Source organism: Pipistrellus kuhlii, unplaced genomic scaffold (assembly GCF_014108245.1).
Source record: "Pipistrellus kuhlii isolate mPipKuh1 unplaced genomic scaffold, mPipKuh1.p scaffold_m20_p_25, whole genome shotgun sequence".
Taxonomy (NCBI): domain Eukaryota; kingdom Metazoa; phylum Chordata; class Mammalia; order Chiroptera; family Vespertilionidae; genus Pipistrellus; species Pipistrellus kuhlii.
In genome coordinates this window covers 1148479-1171592 of record NW_023425524.1, presented here as the reverse complement: position 1 = coordinate 1171592, position 23114 = coordinate 1148479, and the positions used below count along the sequence as shown (strand labels likewise).

Genomic DNA, 23114 nt, shown 5'->3' with positions numbered 1-23114 from the left:
ACCCACGGAAGGTCACGACCATTGACCAAGCTCACTCTACAGGTCCTGCTTGGGCACACACCTGTGGAAGGTCATGGCCATTGACCAAGATCAGGCTCACACCCATCAAAGGTCATGGCCATTGACCAAGCTCACTCTATAGTCATGCTCAGGCTCACACCTGTGGAAGGTCATGGCCATTGACCAAGATCAGGCTCACACCCATCAAAGGTCACGGCCATTGACCAAGCTCACTCTACAGTCATGCTCAGGTGTACCCCTATGGAAGGTCACGGCCATTGACCAAGCTCACTCTACAGTCATGCTCAGGTGTACCCCTATGGAAGGTCACGGCCATTGACCAAGCTCACTCTACAGTCATGCTCAGGCTCACACCTGTAGAAGGTCACGGCCATTGACCACGCTCACGTATTAGGCCCTGCTCTGCTCAGGCTCACACCCATCGAAGGTCACGGCCATCGACCAAGCTCACTCGACAGACACGCCCTGCGCGGGAGCACACCCGCAGAAGGTGGTCACGGCCACGCGCCAGGCTCACGCTACAGGTCCTGCGCGGGCGCACAGCGGTGGAAGGTCACCGACTGGCGCTGCTGGAACTGCTGCCGGCGCCGCCGCCGCCGGTCGCACTGGCAGAGCAGCAGCGACTTGAAGGTGGTGCGGAAGGTCTTGTTGCAGAGCGCGTAGCACACGGGGTTCACGGTGCTGTTGATGTAGCACAGCCAGTAGCCCAGGTTCCAGTAGGTCTTGGGGATGCAGCTGTCGCAGAAGGTGCTCACCAGGACCATGATGTTGTAGGGCGTCCAGGTGATGATGAAGGCCAGCAGGATGGCGCTGAGCGTCTGGGCCGCCTTCTTCTCCTTGATGAGGGACATGCGCTTCCGCTTGGTGATCTGGCTCCGGGTCTTGAGGGCGAACCTCTTGGCCAGGGTGGCCTCCTTGAAGGACAGAGGTAGCGTGGCCGTGGCCGCGGTCCTCCCCACGGAGGAGTTGGCGTCGGAGGAGGAGGAGGAGGAGGCCTTGGCCGGGTCGGCGGCCGACTCCAGCCGGCTGGGGAGCTTGGGGGGGAAGCTCTTTGGGAAGCGGGCCCCGTCCTCCACGCTCCTCTGGGCCTGCAGCTTGCCGGCCTTCCTCTCCGCTGCCGCCGTGCCCGCCGTGCCCAGCTCCGGGTCGGGCACCCGCAGGCTGTCCGGGGACGGGGGCGCAGCGGTGGCGGCAGAGTTGAGCAGGGTGCTATGGCCCGGCAGCTTGAGCACGATGGAGTAGATGGCCCTGGTCTCAGAGCCCATGTCCTCCTCCTCCTCCTCCTCCTCGTCAGAGGACGCCGAGTTCTCCAGGGAGGCGGCTGCGTCGTTGTTGTTCCAGCTGTCGCTGCTGCTGTGGTCCTGGTCCACCACGCGCTGGGCGCTGGGCTCCCAGGTCTTGGCGGGCACCCAGAGGTCACAGCAGCCGCCGGCGCCGCACCGCCGGCGCCCGGAGCGGGCGCCCGGGCCCTGCTGCTGGAGGTCATAGCTGCTGCAGCTTCGGGAGCTGCCCGTGGTGGTGGTGGTGGTGGCGGCGGCGGCGGGCACAAAGTGTTCGGCCTCGGCCTCCGTGCCCGAGGCCTGCAGCCCGGCCAGCTCCTTGGTGCGCTTCTCCGTCTCCTTGTAGATCCGCCAGTACAGGATGGTCATGATGGTGACGGGCATGTAGAAGGCGGCGATGGCCGTGCCGAAGGTGATGGTGGGCTCGTCGAGGAACTGGATGTAGCACTCCCCAGGGGGCACCGTGCGCTTGCCCACGAAGTACTGCCAGAACAGGATGGCTGGCGCCCAGAGGACGAAGGAGATGACCCAGGCCAGGCCGATCATCATGCCGGCCCTCTTGGTGGTCCTCCTGGCCCGGTAGGTGAGTGGCCGGGTGATGGAGAAGTAGCGGTCGAAGCTGATCACCAGCAGGTTCATGACGGAGGCGTTGCTGGCCACGTAGTCGATGGAGAGCCAGAGGTCGCAGGCGAGGTTGCCCAGCGCCCAGCGGTTCATGATGATGTAGGTGGTGAACAGGTTCATGGAGATGACCCCGATGATCAGGTCGGCGCAGGCCAGGCTCAGCAGGAAGTAGTTGTTGACGGTCTTCAGCTGCTTGTTGACCTTGAACGCCACGATCACCAGGATGTTGCCGATGATGGTCACCAGGGCGACGACCCCGGTGAGGGCCGCGATCAGGACCACCTGCCAGAGGGCGTGGCCGCCCAGGGGGTCGCTGAGGGTGCCATTGGCGGGAGAGGGACTCCCCGAGGCCTGAGACACGTTGTAGCCGCCCGGGTCGGTGGCTGTGCCCGGGGGCAGCCCTGCACCCGGGGATCCCGGCACCCAGAGAGAGCTGAGGTTTGGCAACAACGGCAGCACTGTGTTGTTATTGTGCAAGTTCATTGTGACTCTCGGACATAGTCTGGGGAGAGAAGAGAGAGAGAGAGAGAGAGAAAAGGGTTATCGTTTCATAAGGAACACGTGACTTCCCAAAAATCAGGAGTTCTGGGCGAGACCCAAATGAAATGATGATGAACCCAGGCCAAAAGCCTTCTGGGTAAGGCACGTTTTTCTTTTAACAATTTTTTTTTCATTTTAAAAAAATATATTTTTATTGATTTTTTTACAGAGAGGAAGAGAGAGGGGTAGAGAGTTAGAAACATCAATGAGAAACACTGATCAGCCACCTCCTGCACACCCCCCACTGGGGATGTGCCCGCAACCAAGGTGCGTGCCCTTGACCGGAATCGAACCCGGGACCTTTCAGTCCACAGGCCGACGCTCTATCCACTGAGCCACACCGGTCTCGGCCCTATAAGCCTTCTGATCCTCGCCCCTTACAAGTGGTCCCAGAAGGAATACAGCCTGTGTAAGGGGAGAGGGGAGTCGGGTGGGAATGGAGTGGGGCAGGGGACTAGCCCAGTGGTCGGCAAACTCATTAGTCCAGAGAGCCAAATGTCAACAGCACAACGACTGACATTTCTTTGGAGAGCCACATTTTTAAAAATTAAACTTCTGCCGAAACCGGTGTGGCTCAGTGGATAGAGCACCGGCCTCCTGATTGAAGGTCCCGGGTTTGATTCCAGTCAAGGGCATGTACCTTGGTGGTGGGCACATCCCCAGTGGGGGTGTGTGTGTGTGTGCAGGAGGCAGCTGATCGATGTTTCTCTCTCATCGATGTTTCTAGCTTTCTATCCCTCTCCCTTTCTCTCTTGTAAAGTGGGACCCTTGAGTGCGCAGATGGGCACTCTATCCACTGAGCCAAACTGGTTAGGGCTGGTTCATCCGTGTATGTCGTCCATTATAATCCACAAATGACTGAGATCACGTGATATGTATCTCTCTCCGACTGGCTTATCTCGCTTAGCGTCATGCCCTCCAGGCCGCATGGTAAGACTTAAAGTAGGGGTGTCGAACTCAATCAGAGAAGGGGCCAAAATCTAAAATCCAGCCTAAATCGCTGGCCAAATGGTTTACTGAACAGTCATAAACTGTCATTGTGATGGAAACGCAGCGGAGTGCAGTGATGACAGCGCGGTGCGGGCCACATTGCAAGGCCTGGCGGGACGGATTTGGCCCGCGGGCCTTGTGTTTGACACAAGTCTTAAAGGGACGTGTGTTGGGGTCTCTCTTGGAACTTGATGCTTTGCTAAGAGATGCTCTCATTCATTCCTATTGTACTATGAATAGCAAGCCAACAGGAGCGACGTTGGTCAGAGCAAGACCGGAGCCCGCCACTAGGTGGCGGAGCAGACTTGCAGAACAGCCTACCCACAGGCAGGGGCCAAGGCCAAGGCCAGCAGGGAAGTCCCAAGGTGGCGATCAGGTTCTCGGCTCAGTTCAGACGTGCTGTCCGTCCGTCCGTCCGGTCAGCAAACCCTCCGCAGGCTAACGTGTCCTGCGAGGGGGTGAGATGCGTTCGGACTTGCACAGCGAGAAGAATCTGACTTGTCCGCCCCGGCTGCTTGTGCCAAGCTGCCAAGAGGGGAGACGTGCCCTAATATGGTGCCGCTGCTCGCGTTGCGAACAGAACATTCCAGGTCGTCGGCACCGGAACGGCATTCCCTTTCAAAAGGAGACGCTTGCTTTGAAAAGTGCCCGGCTGCCTCCGTGCACCGAGTTATTCCACTTGACCACAGAGGGAGGGCAGGGTGCGGGGAGAGTGCCGGCTGCTGCCTCGGGGACGCCGCCACGGCTGCCCTCCCTCGGACACGCAGGCCACCGGGCCTCCTGACTATTCTGCACCTGCACCACCACGAAGAATAAACCCTTTGGTGATTAGAACTTCTGAGACGTGGCAATCCAAGTAAAAAAAACGCATGCAAAGTCCTTCTTCTTCTTCTTCTATTTAAAAAAAAAATATATTTTATTGATTTTTCACAGAGAGGAAGAGAGAGGGATAGAGAGTTAGAAACATCGATGAGAGAGAATCATCGATCAGCTACCTCCTGCACATCTCCTACTGGGGATGTGCCTGCAACCAACGTACATGCCCTTGACCAGAATCGAACTTGGGACCCTTCAGTCCGCAGGCTGACGCTCTATCCACTGAGCCACACCGGCTTCGGCCAAAGCTGTTCTTTTTGACAGTCAGGAGGCCCGGTGGCCTGCCCGTGCCTCTGGACAGGTCCAGCTGCTGCCTCACGATGGAAGGGTTAACTGTTAGGTTTTCAATGCTCTGAAAAAATCTAGAAGACTGTGCTTTGGGATGGAGGACCACAAATGGTTCAATGAAGATGCTGTCACGTGATCTCACTTATATGTGGACTGCAATGAACAAAATTAACCGATGAGCCCTGGCTGGTGTGGCTCAGTGGATGGAGCATAGGCCTGCGGACTGAAGGGTCCCAGGTTCGGTTCCGGTCAAGGGCTTGTACCTTGGTTGCGGGCACATCCCCAGTGGGAGGTGTACAGGAGGCAGCTGATGGATGTTTCTCTCTCATCGATGTTTCTGACTCTTTATCCCTCTCCCTTCCTCTCTGTAAAAAAATCATAAAACATATTAAAAAATAAAATATGCCAATAGGATCTCTGAATTTTGCTGCACAATAAATGCCCATATATGAATGTGTGTGTATATATACATATATATATATATTTAAAAATAAAATATATTTTATTGACTTTTTACAGAGAGGAAGGGAGAGGGATAGAGAGCTAGAACATCGATGAGAGAGAAGCATCGACCAGCTCCTCCTGCATTACCCCCCCTCCCCCACTGGGGTTGTGCCCGCAACCAAGGCACATGCCCTTGACCGGAATCGAACCCGGGACCTTTCAGTCTGCAGACCGACACTCTATCTACCGAGCCAAGCCGGTTTAGGCTAAATGCCCATATTTTATTTCTTGTAAAAATTAAAAAAAATGTATAAAATCATTTCACATGACCCTTTTCCTAGTTTTCCGGGAGAGGAAGTGGAAAACCCCACGCCGCCAGGATTTCACAGCTGTTGGATGACTGAGCTCGCAGGCGGCCGCTGCCCCTAAAATAGGAGCCGCTCCCGATGAAACGACGGAGCTCTGGGCCTCGTCTTCGAGCGACAATGCCACTTGAGTCATCCCCAGGCGCAAAGCCTCCTGGGACAGCCAAGCAAGCAAGCAAAATCAGAATGGCATTCAGCTCTCCCCTCCATTGATGGGCTGGCATTGCTAAAAACAGCCCCGATCTCGCCCGAATTGTACACTAAGCAACTATGACTGCACGACGCATAGGAAACAGATGTTGATTAAAAAAAACCAAAAACAACATACACCCACTTATCCATCATCCATTTTTTATATAATCAGCTGAAACGAGCATCCAATCTCTTCCCCCCAAATTATTTGACGTCTACCCATAAGCCCCAAAGTTTCCATGGTGAAAAGGGAATACTTTTTTTTTTAAATTAAATATATTTTATTGATTTTTCTTACAGAGAGGAAGGGAGAGAGAGAGAGAGAGCTAGAAATGTCGATGAGAGAGAAACATCGACCAGCTGCCTCTTGCACACCCCCTACCAGGGATGGACCCACAACCAATGTACATGCCCTTGACGGGAATCGAACCTGGAACCTTTCAGTCCGCAGGCCGACGCTCTATCCACTGAGCCAAACAGGTCCCGGCCTTCTGGGGTATTTTTCATCATCTTGCCCATTAGAGCATTCGGTGAGCATTTTTTCCTTCTGTAACTGGAGGTGAGTAGTTTGATTGAATTTAGATAAAGTCTATTAGATTTTTATTGAGTTTATAACAAAGAAAAGAAATGGATATCTAGCTGGAGTAACTTCTCCTTTATGGCTAGCTAAAATGTTCGGGTCTCCAATAGCAAGCCCTACAGTAGTCCCTAGAATATGATTTTTGTTACAGGCCTTTCAAGAAATGGCATTTTCTGAAATTTACTTCAAAGATGACACGAACACCGCCATGGATGTCAGAAAGAGAATGAACAAGGAGACAGAGCACACCTATTCTAGCAACACGAGCCCAGGCCCAGAAAACGTCTCTTAAATCATAGCTTTTAAAAATGTTATGATATTAATTTTTTAAAAAAAGCTGAGCCTCAGATACATATATCAAGATACAATTTCTTCCTTAACCGTTAACATTTTAGTAGTGTGTACTTAAACAATGTTCCTGCCTCGTCCTTTATGGACAAATTACCTCCTGCTGAACCTTTATTCTGGGAGATCAATGCAAATTCAAGATCCATTTTGGTGAAGACAACATTCAGAAGTGATCTTTCTTCAGAAAAGCAAAAGAGAAAGTTAAAAAGAGTAAGCGAGGTTCCATCTGGAAGTGTATGCCTTACAGAGATACATGAATATTCATGCTTGAAGTGGTTTTTGGCATATGTCTGTAAAACCGGTCAGACATCATAATTTGAGCCCTGTCCGGATTGGCTCAGTGGCCTGGAGGGTCCCAGGTTCGATTCCGGCCAAGGGCACATGGCTAGTTTGCGGGCTGGATCCCCAGCAGGGAGCATGCAGGAGGCAGCCAATCTAAGATTCTCTCTCATCATTGAATGTTTCTATCTCTTCCTCTCCGAAATCAATAAAAATACATGAATAAAAAAGAAGTCATAATTTGATATGCAAGAACGAAGCTTTTTAATGTTTTGTTGCTGTTGTTACTTTTTCCCTCTAAAGCCTCTGCAGGCAAAATTGTTTCAGAAATAAAAAGTATGCCTGCAACCCGGACACGTGCCCTTGACCGGAACCGAACCCAGGACCCTTCAGTCTGCAGGCCGAGCTCTATCCACTGAGCCAAACTGGCCAGGGCCAAAAACCTGGGCTGTTTTCAATCCACAGTTGTGAGTCCTCGGATGCAGAGTGCCAGCTGTATGCACTGATTGAGGGCCATTTCATAGAGGGGACGTGAGCATCGTGGGTTTCGGTGTCTGTGAGGGCCTAGATGCCAACCCTTGAGGGTAGAAACCAGTGTTTTCCTTTTCTTCCTTCCTTTCTTCCTTCCTTTCTTTTTTTTTTTTTTTATGATATATTTTATTGATTTTTTATAGAGAGGAAGGGAGAAGAATAGATAGTTAGAAACATCGATCAGCTGCCTCCTGCACACCTCCCTGGAGATGTGCCCGTAACCAAGGTCCATGCCCTTGACCGGAATCAAACCTGGGACCCTCCAGTTTGCAGGTCGACGCTCTATCCATTGAGCCACACTGGTTTCGGCTCTTTTCTTTTTTTAATTGATTTCAGAGAGGAAGGGAGAGGGAGAAGGGAGATAGAACCACCAATGAGGAGAGAGAATCCTGGATCGGCTGCTTCCTGCACGCCCCCTACTGGGGATCGAGCCCGCAACCTGGACATGTGTCCCTGACCGGAATCGAACCTGGGACCCTTCAGTCTGCAGGCTGACGCTCTACCCACTGAGCCACACCGGCTGGGGGGGGGGGGAGCTAGGTATTTATTGGGCATTTCAACGGCTTGTGTATTCCCTGCTGGTCGGGCGTGTGCACGTCTCGCCCTCCCCCAGGGTTCCCAGCGTGGGGGGCCCGGCAGGAAGGGAAATCAGGCGTTGGGCTCCCACCCCACTCACGTTCTGCCCGAAGACACAGAAATGCAAGGCCTTTGGTTACAAGGCCCTCTCCCAGCAGCGGGAGCGAAGCGGCAGCCCATTTGCATATAGACAGAAAGCAACCCTCCAGCCCCCACGCACTGGCTCTTAATCAACGAGCAAGGAGACCTCAAAAAACCCACAACAATTCACCGTCTACTGAACGCCAGCAGGAAGCAAGGGTGGGAGCAGCGGGGGGACCCCGGCCATCTCACCGCTCGGGAATCTGCTGTCCAGCGGCCTGGACGTGGGGCTGAACACAGAGACACCGGGGAACAAGGCGACGGATGCAGAAGGAACCAGAAGCAAGAGCCTCTTTTTTTTTTTTTAATGAATTTATTTTATTTTTTTAAATATATTTTTCATTGATTTTTTACAGAGAGGAAGGGAGAGAGATAGAGGGCTAGAAACGTCGATGAGAGAGAAACACCGACCAGCTGCCTCCTGCACACCCCCTACCGGGGATGTGCCCGCAACCAACGTACATGCACCTGACCGGAATCGAACCTGGGACCTTTCAGTCCGCAGACCGATGCTCTATCCACTGAGCCACACCGGTTTCGGCAGCAAGAGCCTCTTGCGAGTTCCGCCAGGGAGAGGTCCCCTAGGCCAGTGGTTGGCAAACCATGGCTCTCGAGCCATCTGCGGCCCTTCGGCCCCTTGAGTGTGGCTCTTCCACAAAATACCATGGCCTGGGCGAGAATACTTTGAAGAAGTGGCATTCGAAGAAGTTTAAGTTTAAACCATGTGGCTCTCCAGAGACATGTCCATCGTTGTGCTGTTGATATTTGGCTCCGTGGACTCAGGAGTCCCGCCCCTGCCTGATCATGCCCCAGTGGGGTCCTTCAGCCTGGGCTGTGCCCTCTCGCAATCCAGGACTCCTTGGGGGATGTCGGAGAGCCAGTTTCAGCCCGATTCCGCAGGCCACTCCCCTTGGGAAAGCGCCAGACACAGGGCTCATGGCTGGGAGCACAGTGGGGCCTGCGTGAGCAGGTGGCAGGTAGGAGCTGCAGATGGCATTGGACTTCGGGTTTTGGGCTGCTCCCTGCAGACCCCTCAGAGGGACCCCACCTGTGCGCGAATTCATGCACCAGGCCTCTAGTATATACATATATTGTATATACATATATATTTTTTCCTGATATCAGAGAGGAAGGGAGGGGGAAAAGATAGAAACATCAATGAGAGAATCATGGATTGGCTGCCTTCTGCAAGCCCCCTTCTGGGGAAGCTGAAGAGTTAACACACATGCTGAGACCGGTGTGGCTCAGTGGATAGAGCGTCGGCCTTGTGGACCGAAGGGTCCCGGGTTCGATTCCGGTCAAGGGCATGTACCTTGGTTGCGGGCACATCCCCAGTAGGGGGTGTGCAAGAAGCAGCTGATCGATGATTCTCTCTCATCGATGTTTCTAGCTCTCTCTTCCTCTCTATAAAAAAATCAAAAAATATATTAAAAAAAAAAAAGAGTTAACACACAACAGGGAAACAGAAAGATCAAAGACGGGCCGAGGACGGCCAGAGAACATTCCCCTTGAACCTCTGAAGCCGACACATGCCTAGGAAGGCAGAGAAAAAACGCTTTATCTGGCCCGAAGAATGCTATTTAAATCCCAGGCTCATTCATGCTAAACAGAGGCGACATTTTCCATTCACATCTCCAAGCCTCTCTTCTCCTGGGAGATCCTCTTCCCCCTCCCCCTGCGTCCCGACGGACGGGCGTCATGCTCACAGTGGAGCAGATGCGTGCCGAAGGTGGTCGCTGCAAACAGGATGATGTCCAAACATTGGCAGGTCAATGCCAAGCAAGGCCATCTTTAGGATCGGGCCCACCTATAGACCCTATTCTCTCAACGAAACGATAAAACCCACCGATGGAAGGCCAGGAGGATAATTATTATTTTTAAAACATTTAAAAAAATATTTTTTATATATTTTATTGATTTTTTTACAGAGAGGAAGGGAAAGGGAGAGAGAGTTAGAAATGTCAATGAGAGAGAATCATCCATCAGCTGCCTCTTGCACACCCCCCATTGGGGATGTGCCTGCCACCAAGGTACATGCCCTACTGGGGATGGAGCCTGTAACCCGGGCCTGCGCCCTTGACCGGAACCGAACCCGGGACACTTTCGGCCACAGGCTGACGCTCAATCCACTGAGCCAAACCGGTGAGGGCCAGTTCCCCCCTCTTATCCGTGGGAAAATGAACACACACGCACACAGATTAGGTATCAAACGGCTGACGTTAATGCAAACGAAAGTTCCAGGAGTTTCAGAGCCGATTCTCGGTCACCACGCCTCTGGCGCTCGGGTCTGAGAGCCGGCCTGTCATGGACACGTCCCTTTTCGTCACGGGACGGCCCCACGGTGACTGACACAAACTACAGGGCAGCCCAAGGGAAGAGGCCAAAGGCAGGCTCATTCCAGGTGTGTCTGCGATTCGAGGTGGTTTCCCCCCTCACTGTGTTGGCCCGCAGGCCCTGCCCCCTGGCCCAACCCCCAGCTGAACTCCAGGTCAAGCTCCCAATCGAGGCGACAATTTGCACATTAGCCTTTTATTACAGAGGATGGGCCTTGAGGCAGGCAATAGAGGCTGGAAGAGTGAGGGATTGGGAACAGCCGTGACTTCGATGGGCATGGAGGGGACTGAGGGGCCTGTTCTGTATGTGAAGGGTCCCGGGTTCGATCAAGGCACATACCCTGGTTGCGGGCTCGGTTCCCAGTAGAGGCTGTGCAGAAGGCAGACAATCAACGGTTCTCTCTCCTCAATGATGTTTCTCTCTCTCTTTCTCTCTCTCTCTCCCTCTCTCTCTCTCTCTCTCTCTCTCTCTCTCTCTCTCTCTCTCTCTCTCTCTCTCTCTCTCCCCCTTTCCCTTCATCTCTGGAATCCATAAAAATATATTTAAACAGATAAGAATCCTCTCTACTAAAAGAGAAACCTGCAAATGGACCGTACCTTCACTACACCCACAAGCCACGCCCACCAGCCAATCAGGGCGAGTGTGCAAATGAACCCAACCAAGATGGCAGTTACTTGGCAAATCCAGAGCAAAGCCTGAAGACAGCGTGGAAAGAAGCCAAGCACTGCAGAAGGGAGGGAAGATGGGGAGAAGCAGGCGGGGCAGGGAGAAGGGAGAGAAGCAGGTGGGGCGGGGAGAAGGGAGAGAAGCAGGCGGGGCGGGGAGAAGGGAGAGAAGCAGGTGGGGCGGGGAGAAGGGAGAGAAGCAGGTGGGGCGGGGAGAAGGGAGAGAAGCAGGTGGGGCGGGGAGAAGGGAGAGAAGCAGGCGGGGCAGGGAGAAGAGAGAGAAGCAGGTGGGGCAGGGAGAAGGGAGAGAAGCAGGCGGGGCAGGGAGAAGAGAGAGAAGCAGGTGGGGCAGGGAGAAGGGAGAGAAGCAGGCGGGGCAGGGAGAAGGGAGAGAAGCAGGCGGGGCAGGGAGAAGAGAGAGAAGCAGGCGGGGCAGGGAGAAGGGAGAGAAGCAGGTGGGGCAGGGAGAAGGGAGAGAAGCAGGTGGGGCGGGGAGAAGGGAGAGAAGCAGGCGGGGCAGGGAGAAGAGAGAGAAGCAGGCGGGGCAGGGAGAAGAGAGAGAAGCAGGCGGGGCAGGGAGAAGGGAGAGAAGCAGGTGGGGCAGGGAGAAGAGAGAGAAGCAGGCGGGGCAGGGAGAAGAGAGAGAAGCAGGCGGGGCAGGGAGAAGGGAGAGAAGCAGGCGGGGCAGGGAGAAGAGAGAGAAGCAGGCGGGGCAGGGAGAAGAGAGAGAAGCAGGCGGGGCAGGGAGAAGGGAGAGAAGCAGGCGGGGCAGGGAGAAGAGAGAGAAGCAGGCGGGGCAGGGAGAAGAGAGAGAAGCAGGCGGGGCAGGGAGAAGGGAGAGAAGCAGGTGGGGCAGGGAGAAGGGAGAGAAGCAGGTGGGGCGGGGAGAAGGGAGAGAAGCAGGTGGGGCGGGGAGAAGGGAGAGAAACAGGCGGGGCAGGGAGAAGGGAGAGAAGTAGGCGGAGCAGCGGAGACCTCAGCAGGAAGCCCTATGGCAAGAATCTTCCTGCAAGGGGCCTCTAGGAGAAAAATAATAAAAAATAAAAAAATAACCCTGCCCAAGCCTCTTCCTCTTCTAACACTGGGTTGTGTGGCACTGACCGAGCGCATGTGCGTGCGTGTGTGCGTGCGTGCCTGTGTGTGTGTGTGTGTGTGTGTATACACACCATCCGGGCATCCTTGCACCTGCTCACGCATGCTCATTCTGCTGCCCATGGCTGCCCTGCGTCACCTTCCCAGCCGAACCCGCCCGCTGACAACCCACAGGACCTGCTTCCTCCTCCCACGCCATTTCAGTGGCTGTGCCAGGAGAAACACCCGCTGCCCCCTGCCCCTGCCCCCTATCCCCTTCCCCCTGCCCCCTGCCCCTGCCCCTGCCTCTATCCCCTACCCTCGGCCCCCTGCCCCCTGCCCAGGTCTCAGATCGGCAGACACTCTCCTGAGCCTTCCTCTGGGGTTGTGATCTCCCAAGGGGAAGCAGGTCTGAGGAGGCTGGGAAACACACCGCTGTCAGACATGCAAACGAGGGGCCGATGGGAAACACGGAAACGCCAACGGCAGCGTTTCTGGGGCCACGGAGGCCGCGGTTCTGGCCGTTCTCACGCCCCTCCCTGCTCCTCGCTCAGCAGATCCTCTACGGATCCTACTGTACGGTCCGTTCGGAGACACCCGATCGATCGGCGCAAGCCGTAGGCCATGCTGTGTTTTTTTTCTCCAGGAGAGACGGCTGCAGATCTTCCCCGTGCCTGTGAGTGTGTGCACGCGTGCGCGTATGTGTATGTGTGTATATATGTGTGTGAGTGTGTATGTGTGTGTGAGAGCGTGTATGTGTATGAGTGTGTGTGCCACTTTCCTAGTAACTATCTGCATAACTTTATTGTACGTTTCCTCGTGAACAGTGCTTTGCACAGAATTATACCGTTGGACGCCAATGAGAAGTCACAAAGGCAGCTGAGCTACCCAGGTGGCCGCTTGTAGCTGACAGGAAGCCAGGGCCTCACATGATTATTTTTCTATTTTTAAAAAAAATATATATATTTTATTGATTTTTTTTTTTTTTTTTTTTTTTTTTACAGAGAGGAAGGGAGAGGGATAGAGAGCCAGAAACATCGACCAGCTGCCTCCTGCACACCCCCTACTGGGGATGTGCCCGCAACCAAGGCACATGCCCTTGACCGGAATCGAACCTGGGACCCTTCAGTCTGCAGACTGATGCTCTATCCACTGAGCCAAACCGGTTTTGGCAAATTTCTCTTCTTACAACACATCTGAACACGACAGGACTGCAGGCCCCCAAACACCCAGGCAGGTTCCAAGCCTCTAAGTGCCGAGATGCCGCACAGGGCACCCCCCACCCCAAATCACTGCTCCCTGGAAACCCCTTCCCACGAACTCACCTGCAGCATCCCTGACCCGCCAGCGGGCTCTCCTCTCTCCTCCCACCACAGCGCCTTTCTCCACTTCCCACCGACTCTCTAAGGCCCGGCCCAACGCGCCCCCGCGGCACCGGTCCATCTGCTGCGCCCCGCGGGACCCCGGTCTGTGTGCACCCCCCGGTCTGTCTGCGCCCCCCGGTCTGTCTGCGCCCCCGGTCTGTCTGCGCCCCGCGGTGCCCGGTCTGTCTGCGCCCCGCGGTGCCCGGTCTGTCTGTGCCCCATGGTACCCCGCTCTGTCTGCGCCCCCCGGTCTGTCTGCGCCCCGCGGTGCCCGGTCTGTCTGCGCCCCATGGTACCCGGGTCTGTCTGCGCCCCCCGGTCTGTCTGTGCCCCGCGGTCTGTCTGCGCCCCATGGTACCCCGATCTGTCTGCGCCCCCCGGTCTGTCTGCGCCCCGGGGACCCCGGTCTGTCGGCACCCCCTGGTCTGTCTGCGCCCCGGGGACCCCGGTCTGTCGGCACCCCATGGTACCCCGCTCTGTCTGCACCCCCCGGTCTGTCTGCGCCCCGGGGACCCCGGTCTGTCGGCACCCCCTGGTCTGTCTGCGCCCCGGGGACCCCGGTCTGTCGGCACCCCCTGGTCTGTCTGCGCCCCGGGGACCCCGGTCTGTCGGCACCCCCTGGTCTGTCTGCGCCCCGGGGACCCCGGTCTGTCGGCACCCCCCGGTCTGTCTGTGCCCCGCGGTCTGTCTGCGCCCCATGGTACCCCGGTCTGTCTGCACCCCCCGGTCTGTCTGCGCCCCGCGGTGCCCGGTCTGTGTGCGCCCCCCGGTCTGTCTGCGCCCCGCGGTGCCCGGTCTGTGTGCGCCCCCCGGTCTGTCTGCGCCCCCCGGTCTGTCTGCGCCCCCCGTTCTGTCTGCACCCCGTGGTGCCCGGTCTGTCTGTGCCCCCCGGTCTATCTGCGCCCCCCGGTCTGTCTGTGCCCCGCGGTGCCCGGTCTGTCTGCGCCCCATGGTACCCTGCTCTGTCTGCACCCCCCGGTCTGTCTGCGCCCCGGGGACCCCGCTCTGTCTGCACCCCCCGGTCTGTCTGCGGCCCCCGGTCTGTCTGTGCCCCATGGTACCCCGCTCTGTCTGCGCCCCCCGGTCTGTCTGCGCCCCGGGGACCCCGGTCTGTCGGCACCGTACCTCGGGCTTCCCTGCGCCAGGAGCCGAGCGTGGAGGTGTGGTCAGGCCCGGGAAGGCGCCGCCGCATCGTCCAGCCCGCCGGGAAGAGCTCAGACCGCGGCTCCGGGCGAGGCTTCGGGGGTTCTGAAAGCACAAGTGCAAGTTGAATGGAGTTTTCTGTCTCTATGCATGTTACAAAAGATCATGTGTTCTATTTTATTAAAAAATATATTTGGGGGCAGGGGTGTAGCTCAGTGGTCAGCAAATTCATTAGTCCACAGAGCCAAATATCAACAGCACAACGGCTGACATTTCTTTGGAGAGCCCCATTTAAAAAATTATATATTTTATTGATTCTTTACAGAGAGGAAGAGAGAGGGATAGAGAGTTAGAAACATCCATGAGAGAGAATCATCAATCAGCTGCCTCTTGCACACCCCCTACAGGGGATGTACCCGCAACCAAGGTCCATGCCCTTGACCAGAATCGAACCTGGGACCCTTCAGTCCGCAGGCCGACGCTCTATCCACTGAGCCACACCGGTTTCGGCTGGTTTGTATTCTTTACAGGACCAAGGTTGGCATCATAAGCCTCTCCCAGTTTCCTCGGCCCGTCCCCTCACCCCCCAGGGCAGCGGACCACATCCTTGAACCCTTAACCTCATGACTATTGAAATGTGTATCCGGCCACCTAGGTTTCTTCAGAATCACACGCTTGTAGGAAGCCACCTCTTTCCTGTGTATATCCTCACACCGCAAGTGAAACACACTATTTCCCTTTTGCTAAAATTACCTCTTTCGCTTTATGACCATTTTTCACCAAGTACTAAATTTTCCATGTCACAGGCATTACCCAATTAAGCCGAGATTACCAGAGGGCCACAGAGTCAGAGAACGTGTAAACACGGGTCCTGTCCAGCCCCCTCCGCCCTCCTCCACTGGCCAGGGGCCCGGTTCGGATCCACCGGCTAAATGCTCACGGAGCCGAGAGTGAGGGCTCCTGGCTGGAAGGAAAGCTGCTGGATCTGAAGATGCTGCCGTCAGCTGGCTTGGCCAAGCACGTGGGGCAGCCTTCCACACCCAGCTCTTGTGACTCCTAACCCCGAGCGCCCTAACATCGAACGAGGACTTTAAAAACGAGGCCATGTGATGACATCTGTGGTTTTCTTTATTTTATTAAAAAAATATTTTATTGATGTTTCACAGAGAGGAGGGGAGAGGGATAGAGAGTTAGAAACATCGATGAGAGAGAAACATCCGTCATCTGCCTCCTGCACACCCCCCAACTGGGGATGTGCCCGCAGCCAAGGTACATGCCCTTGGCCGGAATCGAACCTGGGACTCCCCCTCAGTCCGCAGGCCGACGCTCCATCCACTGAGCCACACTGGTTGGGGCCATTTGTGGTTTTCTTGTTTCTCAATGTTTAAGAGACGAGGATTTGAGCAGAAGGAAGCAAAGGGGGCACACGGTGAATGCAGAGAAGAAGCAGGGAGGACACCTGGGACAGTACGAATGCCTGTGCTGTCTCCATGGCGATGACGCAAGCATTCCGCCTCAGCCACGCATGCCTGTGTATGCAAATTACCCCGCCATCTTTGTTGGGTTAATTTGCATACCCACTCCTGATTGGCTGGTGGGCACTGCAAAGGTATGGTCCATTTGCATCTTTCTCTTCCATTTATGTAGATTAACTAGAGTTCACATTGTATTGATTTTAGAGAAAGGAGAAGGTTAGAGAGAGAGAGAAACATGGATTAACTGCCTCCAGTACACACCCCAACCGGGGACCAAACCCAATCTGGGCATGTTCCATGACCAGGAATCGAACCGGCTACCTTTTGGTGCATGGGTCAACGCTCAACCACTGAGCTGTGCTGGCCAGGCTGGTAACCCCACATTTGAGGCTAGCTCTCAGAATTGCAGGTATTTATACACACCGGCTCTTCTTGTTTATGGCTCCCATTTCCAGCATTTGTCTTTGTTTAAGGATACCCATTCGCTTTATTAAATTTATTTCATTGCCAGTTTGATTTTTCCCCCCTCCAGGATGATAAGATAAACGATGCTCAATGTACTGACTGCTTGGTCATCTTTCTGCCACGGCTCCATCCTTCTTCTACCCAATAAAAATAGATAAAAGCCAGAAAGGAGGCTCCTTTTTACAAAGCCACCTTCTGAGTAAAAAAGAAAGATGTCAGTTCTCAGGCCCCGATCTGGAACCAGCACATCAAAAAGGTTCGACTCCTGGTCCTTTTTGACCCAAAACTCTGTTCAGCTCACTTCTGTCAAATGTCACCGGCTGTCCAAATGAAGTCTGCCTGGCTTCCTACTGTCTGTTGCCATAAACAATTAGCATCGCAAAGGCCATAACCAGAAGATAATACAGCATTAACCTGACCTGACCCCGGACAGGACTGTTGTCATAGCGACGAGGACCTGACAGCGAGCTGGTCCAGGGGCCACGGCTGAGGCCTGCGTGCTGCCCGGGGCCGGGGAGGGCTTCAGGGAGAGGGAACACCCTGCCTGGCCCGTCGTCTCCTCATTAAAATAAGGAGGGTGCAGGGATATCTAGGTCCCTTTCATGTCCAGACTATTCTCAGTCTATGATTCCAGCTGGGCCTCGGGGTTTGCTCTCTGGAATACTCTGATCTGTAGCGCGTGAGAACGGCGGAGAAAACCTTGCAGAATCGAATAATTCTCCTTGGTGGTGGTCTGAAGTCTGAAGCTCTAACCACTGAGCAATCCAGCCAGGGCCAGGCTGTGGAAGCTGGTGAATATTCGGCTGAAACCCTCCCCCTAAAAGTCTCTCTCCTGCACACAGAGAGAAAACCCCTCAAGCCGGCCCTAACTGGTGTGGCTCAGTGGATAGAGCGTCGGCCTGGGGACTGAAGGGTCGCAGGTTCAATTCCAGTCAAGGGCATGTACCTTGGTTGCAGGCACATCCCCGGTAGCGGGCGTGCAAGAGGCAGCTGATGGACGTTTCTCTCTCACTGATGTATCACTCTATCCCCTCCCTTTCTCTCTGTAAAAAAAAAAAAAAAAAAAAAAAAAAAAATCAATAAAATATATTTAAAAAAATTCCTTGAGACTAAGGGAACCAGCGGGGGAATTCTCGGGGTCCCCGCCCAGCTCCTTTAGGGCATGAGCTTTCATTTTCTCCTAAACTGGAAGGGTCCCCCTGAGACGTGCAACCGATAATCCTGCCATCAGCCAGCTATTAGTGCTAATAGGAGAGGAGGCAGAGGAAGGCCAGACCTGCCACGCATGCCCATCTGGGCGGCTCCCCCAGGAAGCTGCCAGCTCCTTCCCCAGGGAGCCAGCCGTCCCTCCCCTGCCATCCCCGGGGAAGGGAAGGGACGGGGTGGTGGGGAGGTGGAGGCTGCACAGGGAGGTCGGGGGGACCTGGGGGAGGTGTTACTGCCCATCAGTCATTTCTGGGAGCAGAGATCCTGGCTCGGAGCCCGTGGGGCCACTGCAGGCGCCTAAAACCTCGGTGTTAAAATCTCCGCACGAAGGAATTCTCTTGCTCGGGTTCCTCTCTCTCTCTCTCTCTCTCTCTCTCTCTCTCTCTCTCTCTCTTTAAAAAATATATTTTATTGATTTTTTTACAGAGAGGAAAGGAGAGCGAGAGAGAGTTGGAAATATTAATGAGAGAGAATCATTGATCAGCTGCCTCCTGCACACTCCCTATGGGGATGTGCCCGCAACCAAGGTACATGCCCTTGACCGGAATCGGACCCGGGACCCTTCAGTCCAAAGGCTGATGCTCTATCTACCAAGCCAAACTGGTTTCGGCTTGTCCTATACATTGGATGCTCACTGAGAAGGCACTTCCTGATAAAAATGAGGTTTTCCTGTTACTGAAATCAAACACAACCGTTTTCGACACACAGCCAGCCGGGGAACCCGTCAGCCTGCGGGGTCCCAGCCCCCGCTCCTGGGGGCGAAGAGGTGGGCAGGTTAAAGCAGAGCAGATTCCCTCTGAACACTGAGAGGCTCGAGTGCCCCAGATTATCCAACTGGGTATGGAAGCACAGAGAAGGTCGCGCTTTGAATTCAGCTTTCAGAGAACAAAGGAAGGAAATATCTCATTAGAATTCAAGAGCGTTGCACTTGGGGAAAAGTAGGGAACTTCCTGTGAAATGTCCCTGGAACAGAAAAGCCCCTTAAATCCGACCCCTAATCCCGCGAAGCCAGGGCAGGGTTTGGGCCTGAGACCTGAAGTGGTCCCTGCAGTGGGCACGTCCCCCTCCGGCAGACAGACTGTCACAGAAATCCTCCCTCCGCTTCTCCCGGCTGCAGACCCCGAGGAGGAGTCTGCAGCCTTGGATCTGAGGCTTTCCCTCCTCGCTGGCCTCTGGCTGGGGCTGACCCAGGATCCCAGCTCGTGCAAAGACACAGCAGAGCCCTCCCGGAGCCGGCCTTCTGACCTGCGCTGTGTGTGGATGGACTGAGGGGTCCCAGGTTCGATTCCGGGCAAGGGCATGGACCTTGGTTGCGGGCACATCCCCAGTTAGGGGGTGTGCAGGAGGCAGCTGGTCGATGTTTCTCTCTCATCGATGTTTCTAACTCTCTGTCCCTCTCTCTTCCTCTCTGTAAAAAAAAAATCAATAAAATATATGTTTAAAAAAGAAAAAGAAATGTTAATCGTTGTGCTGTTGATAGTTGGCTCTGTGGACTGATGAGTTTGCCGACCACTGCCCCAGGACCCTCTCCTCGCTGGGGGGGTTTTGGGAAGGGTTTTCTGAGCGAGCGATCAGGCCACACGAACCCAAGCGGCAGGAAGCAGCATGCTCTTGGGCACGCGGCCTGCTCTGCCTGGAGACACGGCCCAGGTCCCCCTGCGGGGCTGGGGCTCAGCTGCAGAAGCCGGGACACAATATGCGAAAAGAGATCAGGCGTGTCTTCAGGGTGTGGGGCAGAGGGGCCTTGAGCAAAGCACCGCCACCGGGCAGCGCGCCGGCCCTGAGCGGTGCGCGGGGGAAGCGGGTCGATGGCACTTGAGACGTTTGAACACCTGCCCCCGTGATCTGCTCTGTTCTGTCCTTCCTTTAAATGATCTGTAGCGACAGTCCCCACGGGAACATGGCCATGCTTCCCAGGAATATAATAACCTTTTAACTACACCTTGGAGTCCGTGGTTGGATTCCAGTTCCGTGACTTGCCCAGAACGTGTCTGTGAGACACTCGTGTTGTGCAAAGCGGTCATCGCACAGTGGGTCTGCCCATGACCACGGTGACAAAGGACAAGAAAAAGCATTTAACAGGCATTTTTGTCATTAAGACGTGGCTAAAAATTGCACTACATAACATCCTATGTAATAAAGAGGCAATATGCAAATCGACAGACACTCCAACATGCAAGATGGCCGCCTCCATGTGGACACAAGATGGCCAGCAGGAGAGGGCAGTTGGGGGGGGGGACCAGGCCTGCAGAGGAGAGAAGTTAAGGGTTACCAGGCCTGCAGGGGAAGGCAGTTAGGGGCAATCAGGCCAGCAGGGGAGCAGTTAGGTATCGATCAGGATGACAGGGGAGTGGTTAGGGGGTGATCAGGCTGGCAGGCAGAAGCGATTAGGGGCAATCAGGCAGGCAGGCAGGCAGGCAGGCAGGAAGGCGAGCAGTTGGGAGCCAGCAGTCCTGAATTGTGAGAGGGATTCCAGATTGGAGAGGGTGCAGACTTGGCTGAGAGACACCGCCACCCCCCCCCCCCCCCCCGCACGAATTTTGTGCACTGGGCCTCTAGTACTAACACAAATATGTGCAGGCGACAAGCCATCAAGAGTAGATTCAGGCGCACCATTTTCAGAGCTACTTAGTGGAGGTGGCATGTATGTGGAAAATGTAAATAAGAAGTCAAATATATACTTAAGTAGGGCCCGGTACGTGAAATTTGTGCATAGGTAAGATCCCTAGGCCTGTCCGGTGATCAGGGCAGATTGGGGCTTCCTTCCCCCAGCTGCCAGCTGCCAGCCAGGCCCTTCCTTCATCCCTTTGGTGGTCAGCGCACATTATAGCGAGCGGTCGAACTACCCGTCGGTCGAACTCCCAAGGGGACAACGAGCATATTAGCCTTTTGTTACATAGGATTATATAGGCCTGCCCAGAAGTCAGCTTTAGGGGAAAACATCCCTGCAAAGAACCAACAACAATGAGCTATTTAAAAAATACCCTGCAGCCGAAACAAGTTTGGCTCAGTGGATAGAGCGTCGTTGGTCTGCGGACTGAAAGGTCCCAGGTTCAATTCCGGTCAGGGGCATGTACGTTGGTTGCGGACACATCCCCAGTGGGGGTGTGTGTGCAAGAGGCAGCTGGTTGGTGTTTCTCTCTCATCGACGTTTCTAGCTCTCCTATCTCTCTCCCTTCCTCTCTGTAAAAAAAATCAATAAAAATATATTTTAAAAAAATACTCGGCAGAAGCAGCAGATCTATACGAATGTAACTGTTATGTAAGCGTCTTTGCACATTCCCAGCCAGAGTGGGCCTCCCGGGGGAACTGAGGGAGGAGCAGAGCGCCAAGTTCTGCGAGTGCCCAACCCCACAGCCTAAGCCGCGGCCGTTTTTGCAGGCGGCTCCACACGTCCCCTCTCGGCGCTGCATTCTGTTTGGAGTTAAACAAAACGTCAACCGCTCCGTGCTGCCGCCAATATCCATTTCACTGGCATCGCCCGCTACGGCACGGACATCGGCGACTCACCCGGGACTGGTTTCAGGAAGGAAAACGAAGATGCCGCTTGAAATCAGTACGATGAAGCAACACCCGTAGCCTTCTGTGTTAATCTGACAGCCGCGAGGTTCAACCTCTGATAAGGCATCCCCCAAAGAAATCCTTTATCCCCCCCCAGCAAGACCTGGGGACACACCGATGCCCCCCTCTCTCCTGGGCACACGCAACCAAGATGGGGGGGGGGGCGGGAGGGGTGTGACGGGAGAGGGGGCGCTGTGGCTGGGGCAGGATTAACATGGGGATGGAGTTAAAAAAAACTCTAACATTATCCGTCTTGTTATACACCGAGTGGCCCGATGATGATGATGATGATGATGATCTCTGAGCCCATCCTAATCTGGCGACTCCGCGTCTATCCTATAGAATAAAAGGCTAATATGCAGATTTTCTCCTGGACCATTTTTTTTTGTGCACCGGGGCCACTAGTGGAATAATGATAATAATAATAATTAAAAAAAAAAATCAATGTTTACGTTAAATAATGGAACATTTCCAACATGCACAGATGCAGAGACAGTGTGATGAACCCCATCATCGCCCAGGTTCAGACGCCGACAACCCACAGCAACTGTATTTCTCCTAAATGCCTGCCTGCCCATCCTCCCTCCCTACCCATGCCACGCTCACCAGCTGCCCGAGGTTTCTTGCTCGCTCGCTGAGAGTATCCTCTGGTTCTACCTCAGATGCTATTTCAGGGCCGATCTCTTCAAACCGGGGTCCACGCAAGGCCCCCATGCTGCCTCCCTCCTCCTCTGGCCTTTGTTCTCTTGATCTCCGGGTCCCGCTTTCTCACCTTCTCAGTTTGTTTTTCCATCCTTCCTGCTAACGGTTCTGACAGCCGCGACGGTTCCCTGCCCACATGCATGATTGCATGCGAGGCTTTTAAAAAAGCCGTTCGTTCTATTCTGAGTTTACCATTTCTCCCTCAGCTGTGAACTGGAATATTTTTTTTCCCCCCTTAAAAAAAAATAGCATTTCCCTCAGCCATGACTTGGCTCGGCGGGAGAAGCAGCGCACAGAAGAAAAGCAGAAAAACAAGAGTCTTTGCCTTTGCCGACCAGTTTGCAAAACACCGAGGGAGGTCCTCGCATTCTGCAAAAGCTCCCAGTTTTCTTTCCTTTCCTTTCCTTTCCTTTCCTTTCCTTTCCTTTCCTTTCCTTTCCTTTCCTTTCCTTTCCTTTCCTTTCCTTTCTTTCTTTCTTTCTTTTTTGTAATATATATATTTATTTAAATTGATTTTGTTTAGAGAGGAAGAGAGAGGGATAGAGAGTTGGAAACATCGATGATAGAGTCATCGATCAGCTGCCTCTTGCACACCCCCTACCGGGGATGTACCCGCCACCAAGGTCCATGCCCTTGACCGGAATCGAACCTGGGACCTTTCAGTCCGCAGGCTGATGCTCTATCCACTGAGCCAAACCGGTTTAGGCAAAAGCTACCAGTTTTCGGAGTCGAATTACCAACCCTCAGAGCTGCCGCCCCGTCCCCCTGGCGGGTTGAAGCCCACCAGGTCGGCTCGGAGTCTCTGGCTCCCTCGTTGTTGGTGCCACGAGAGAGTTAGAAACACAAATGAGAGAATCATCGACCAGCTGCCTCTTGCACACCCCCTAGTGGGGATATACCCGCCACCAAGGTCCATGCCCTTGACCGGAATCGAACCTGGGACCTTTCAGTCCGCAGGCCGACGCTCTATCCACTGAGCCACACCGGTTTCGGCTTAAGTATTTTTTTTTTTAAAAATTTGATTTCACAGAGGAAGGGAGAGGGAGAGAGAGA

At 54.4% G+C, this 23114-nt stretch overlaps 1 protein-coding gene across 1 annotated transcript; it reads right to left on the bottom strand.

Annotated features, from left to right (window-relative positions):
- Nucleotides 1–212: 212 nt before the first annotated feature.
- Nucleotides 213–14788, bottom strand: CHRM3 (cholinergic receptor muscarinic 3). Its single transcript, XM_045587068.1, has 2 exons — nt 14635–14788; nt 213–2427 (listed from the first exon to the last, which is right to left on the bottom strand). The coding sequence occupies exon 2, from the start codon at nt 2406–2408 to the stop codon at nt 540–542; it is 1869 nt and encodes a 622-aa protein (XP_045443024.1). The 5' UTR covers nt 2409–2427; nt 14635–14788; the 3' UTR covers nt 213–539.
- Between the last annotated feature and the right edge of the window lie 8326 nt (nt 14789–23114).

Bases quoted from the DNA above. Each gene is read 5' to 3' on its own strand.
- CHRM3 (XM_045587068.1), bottom strand. From the start codon at position 2,408: ATGAACTTGCACAATAACAACACAGTGCTGCCGTTGTTGCCAAACCTC.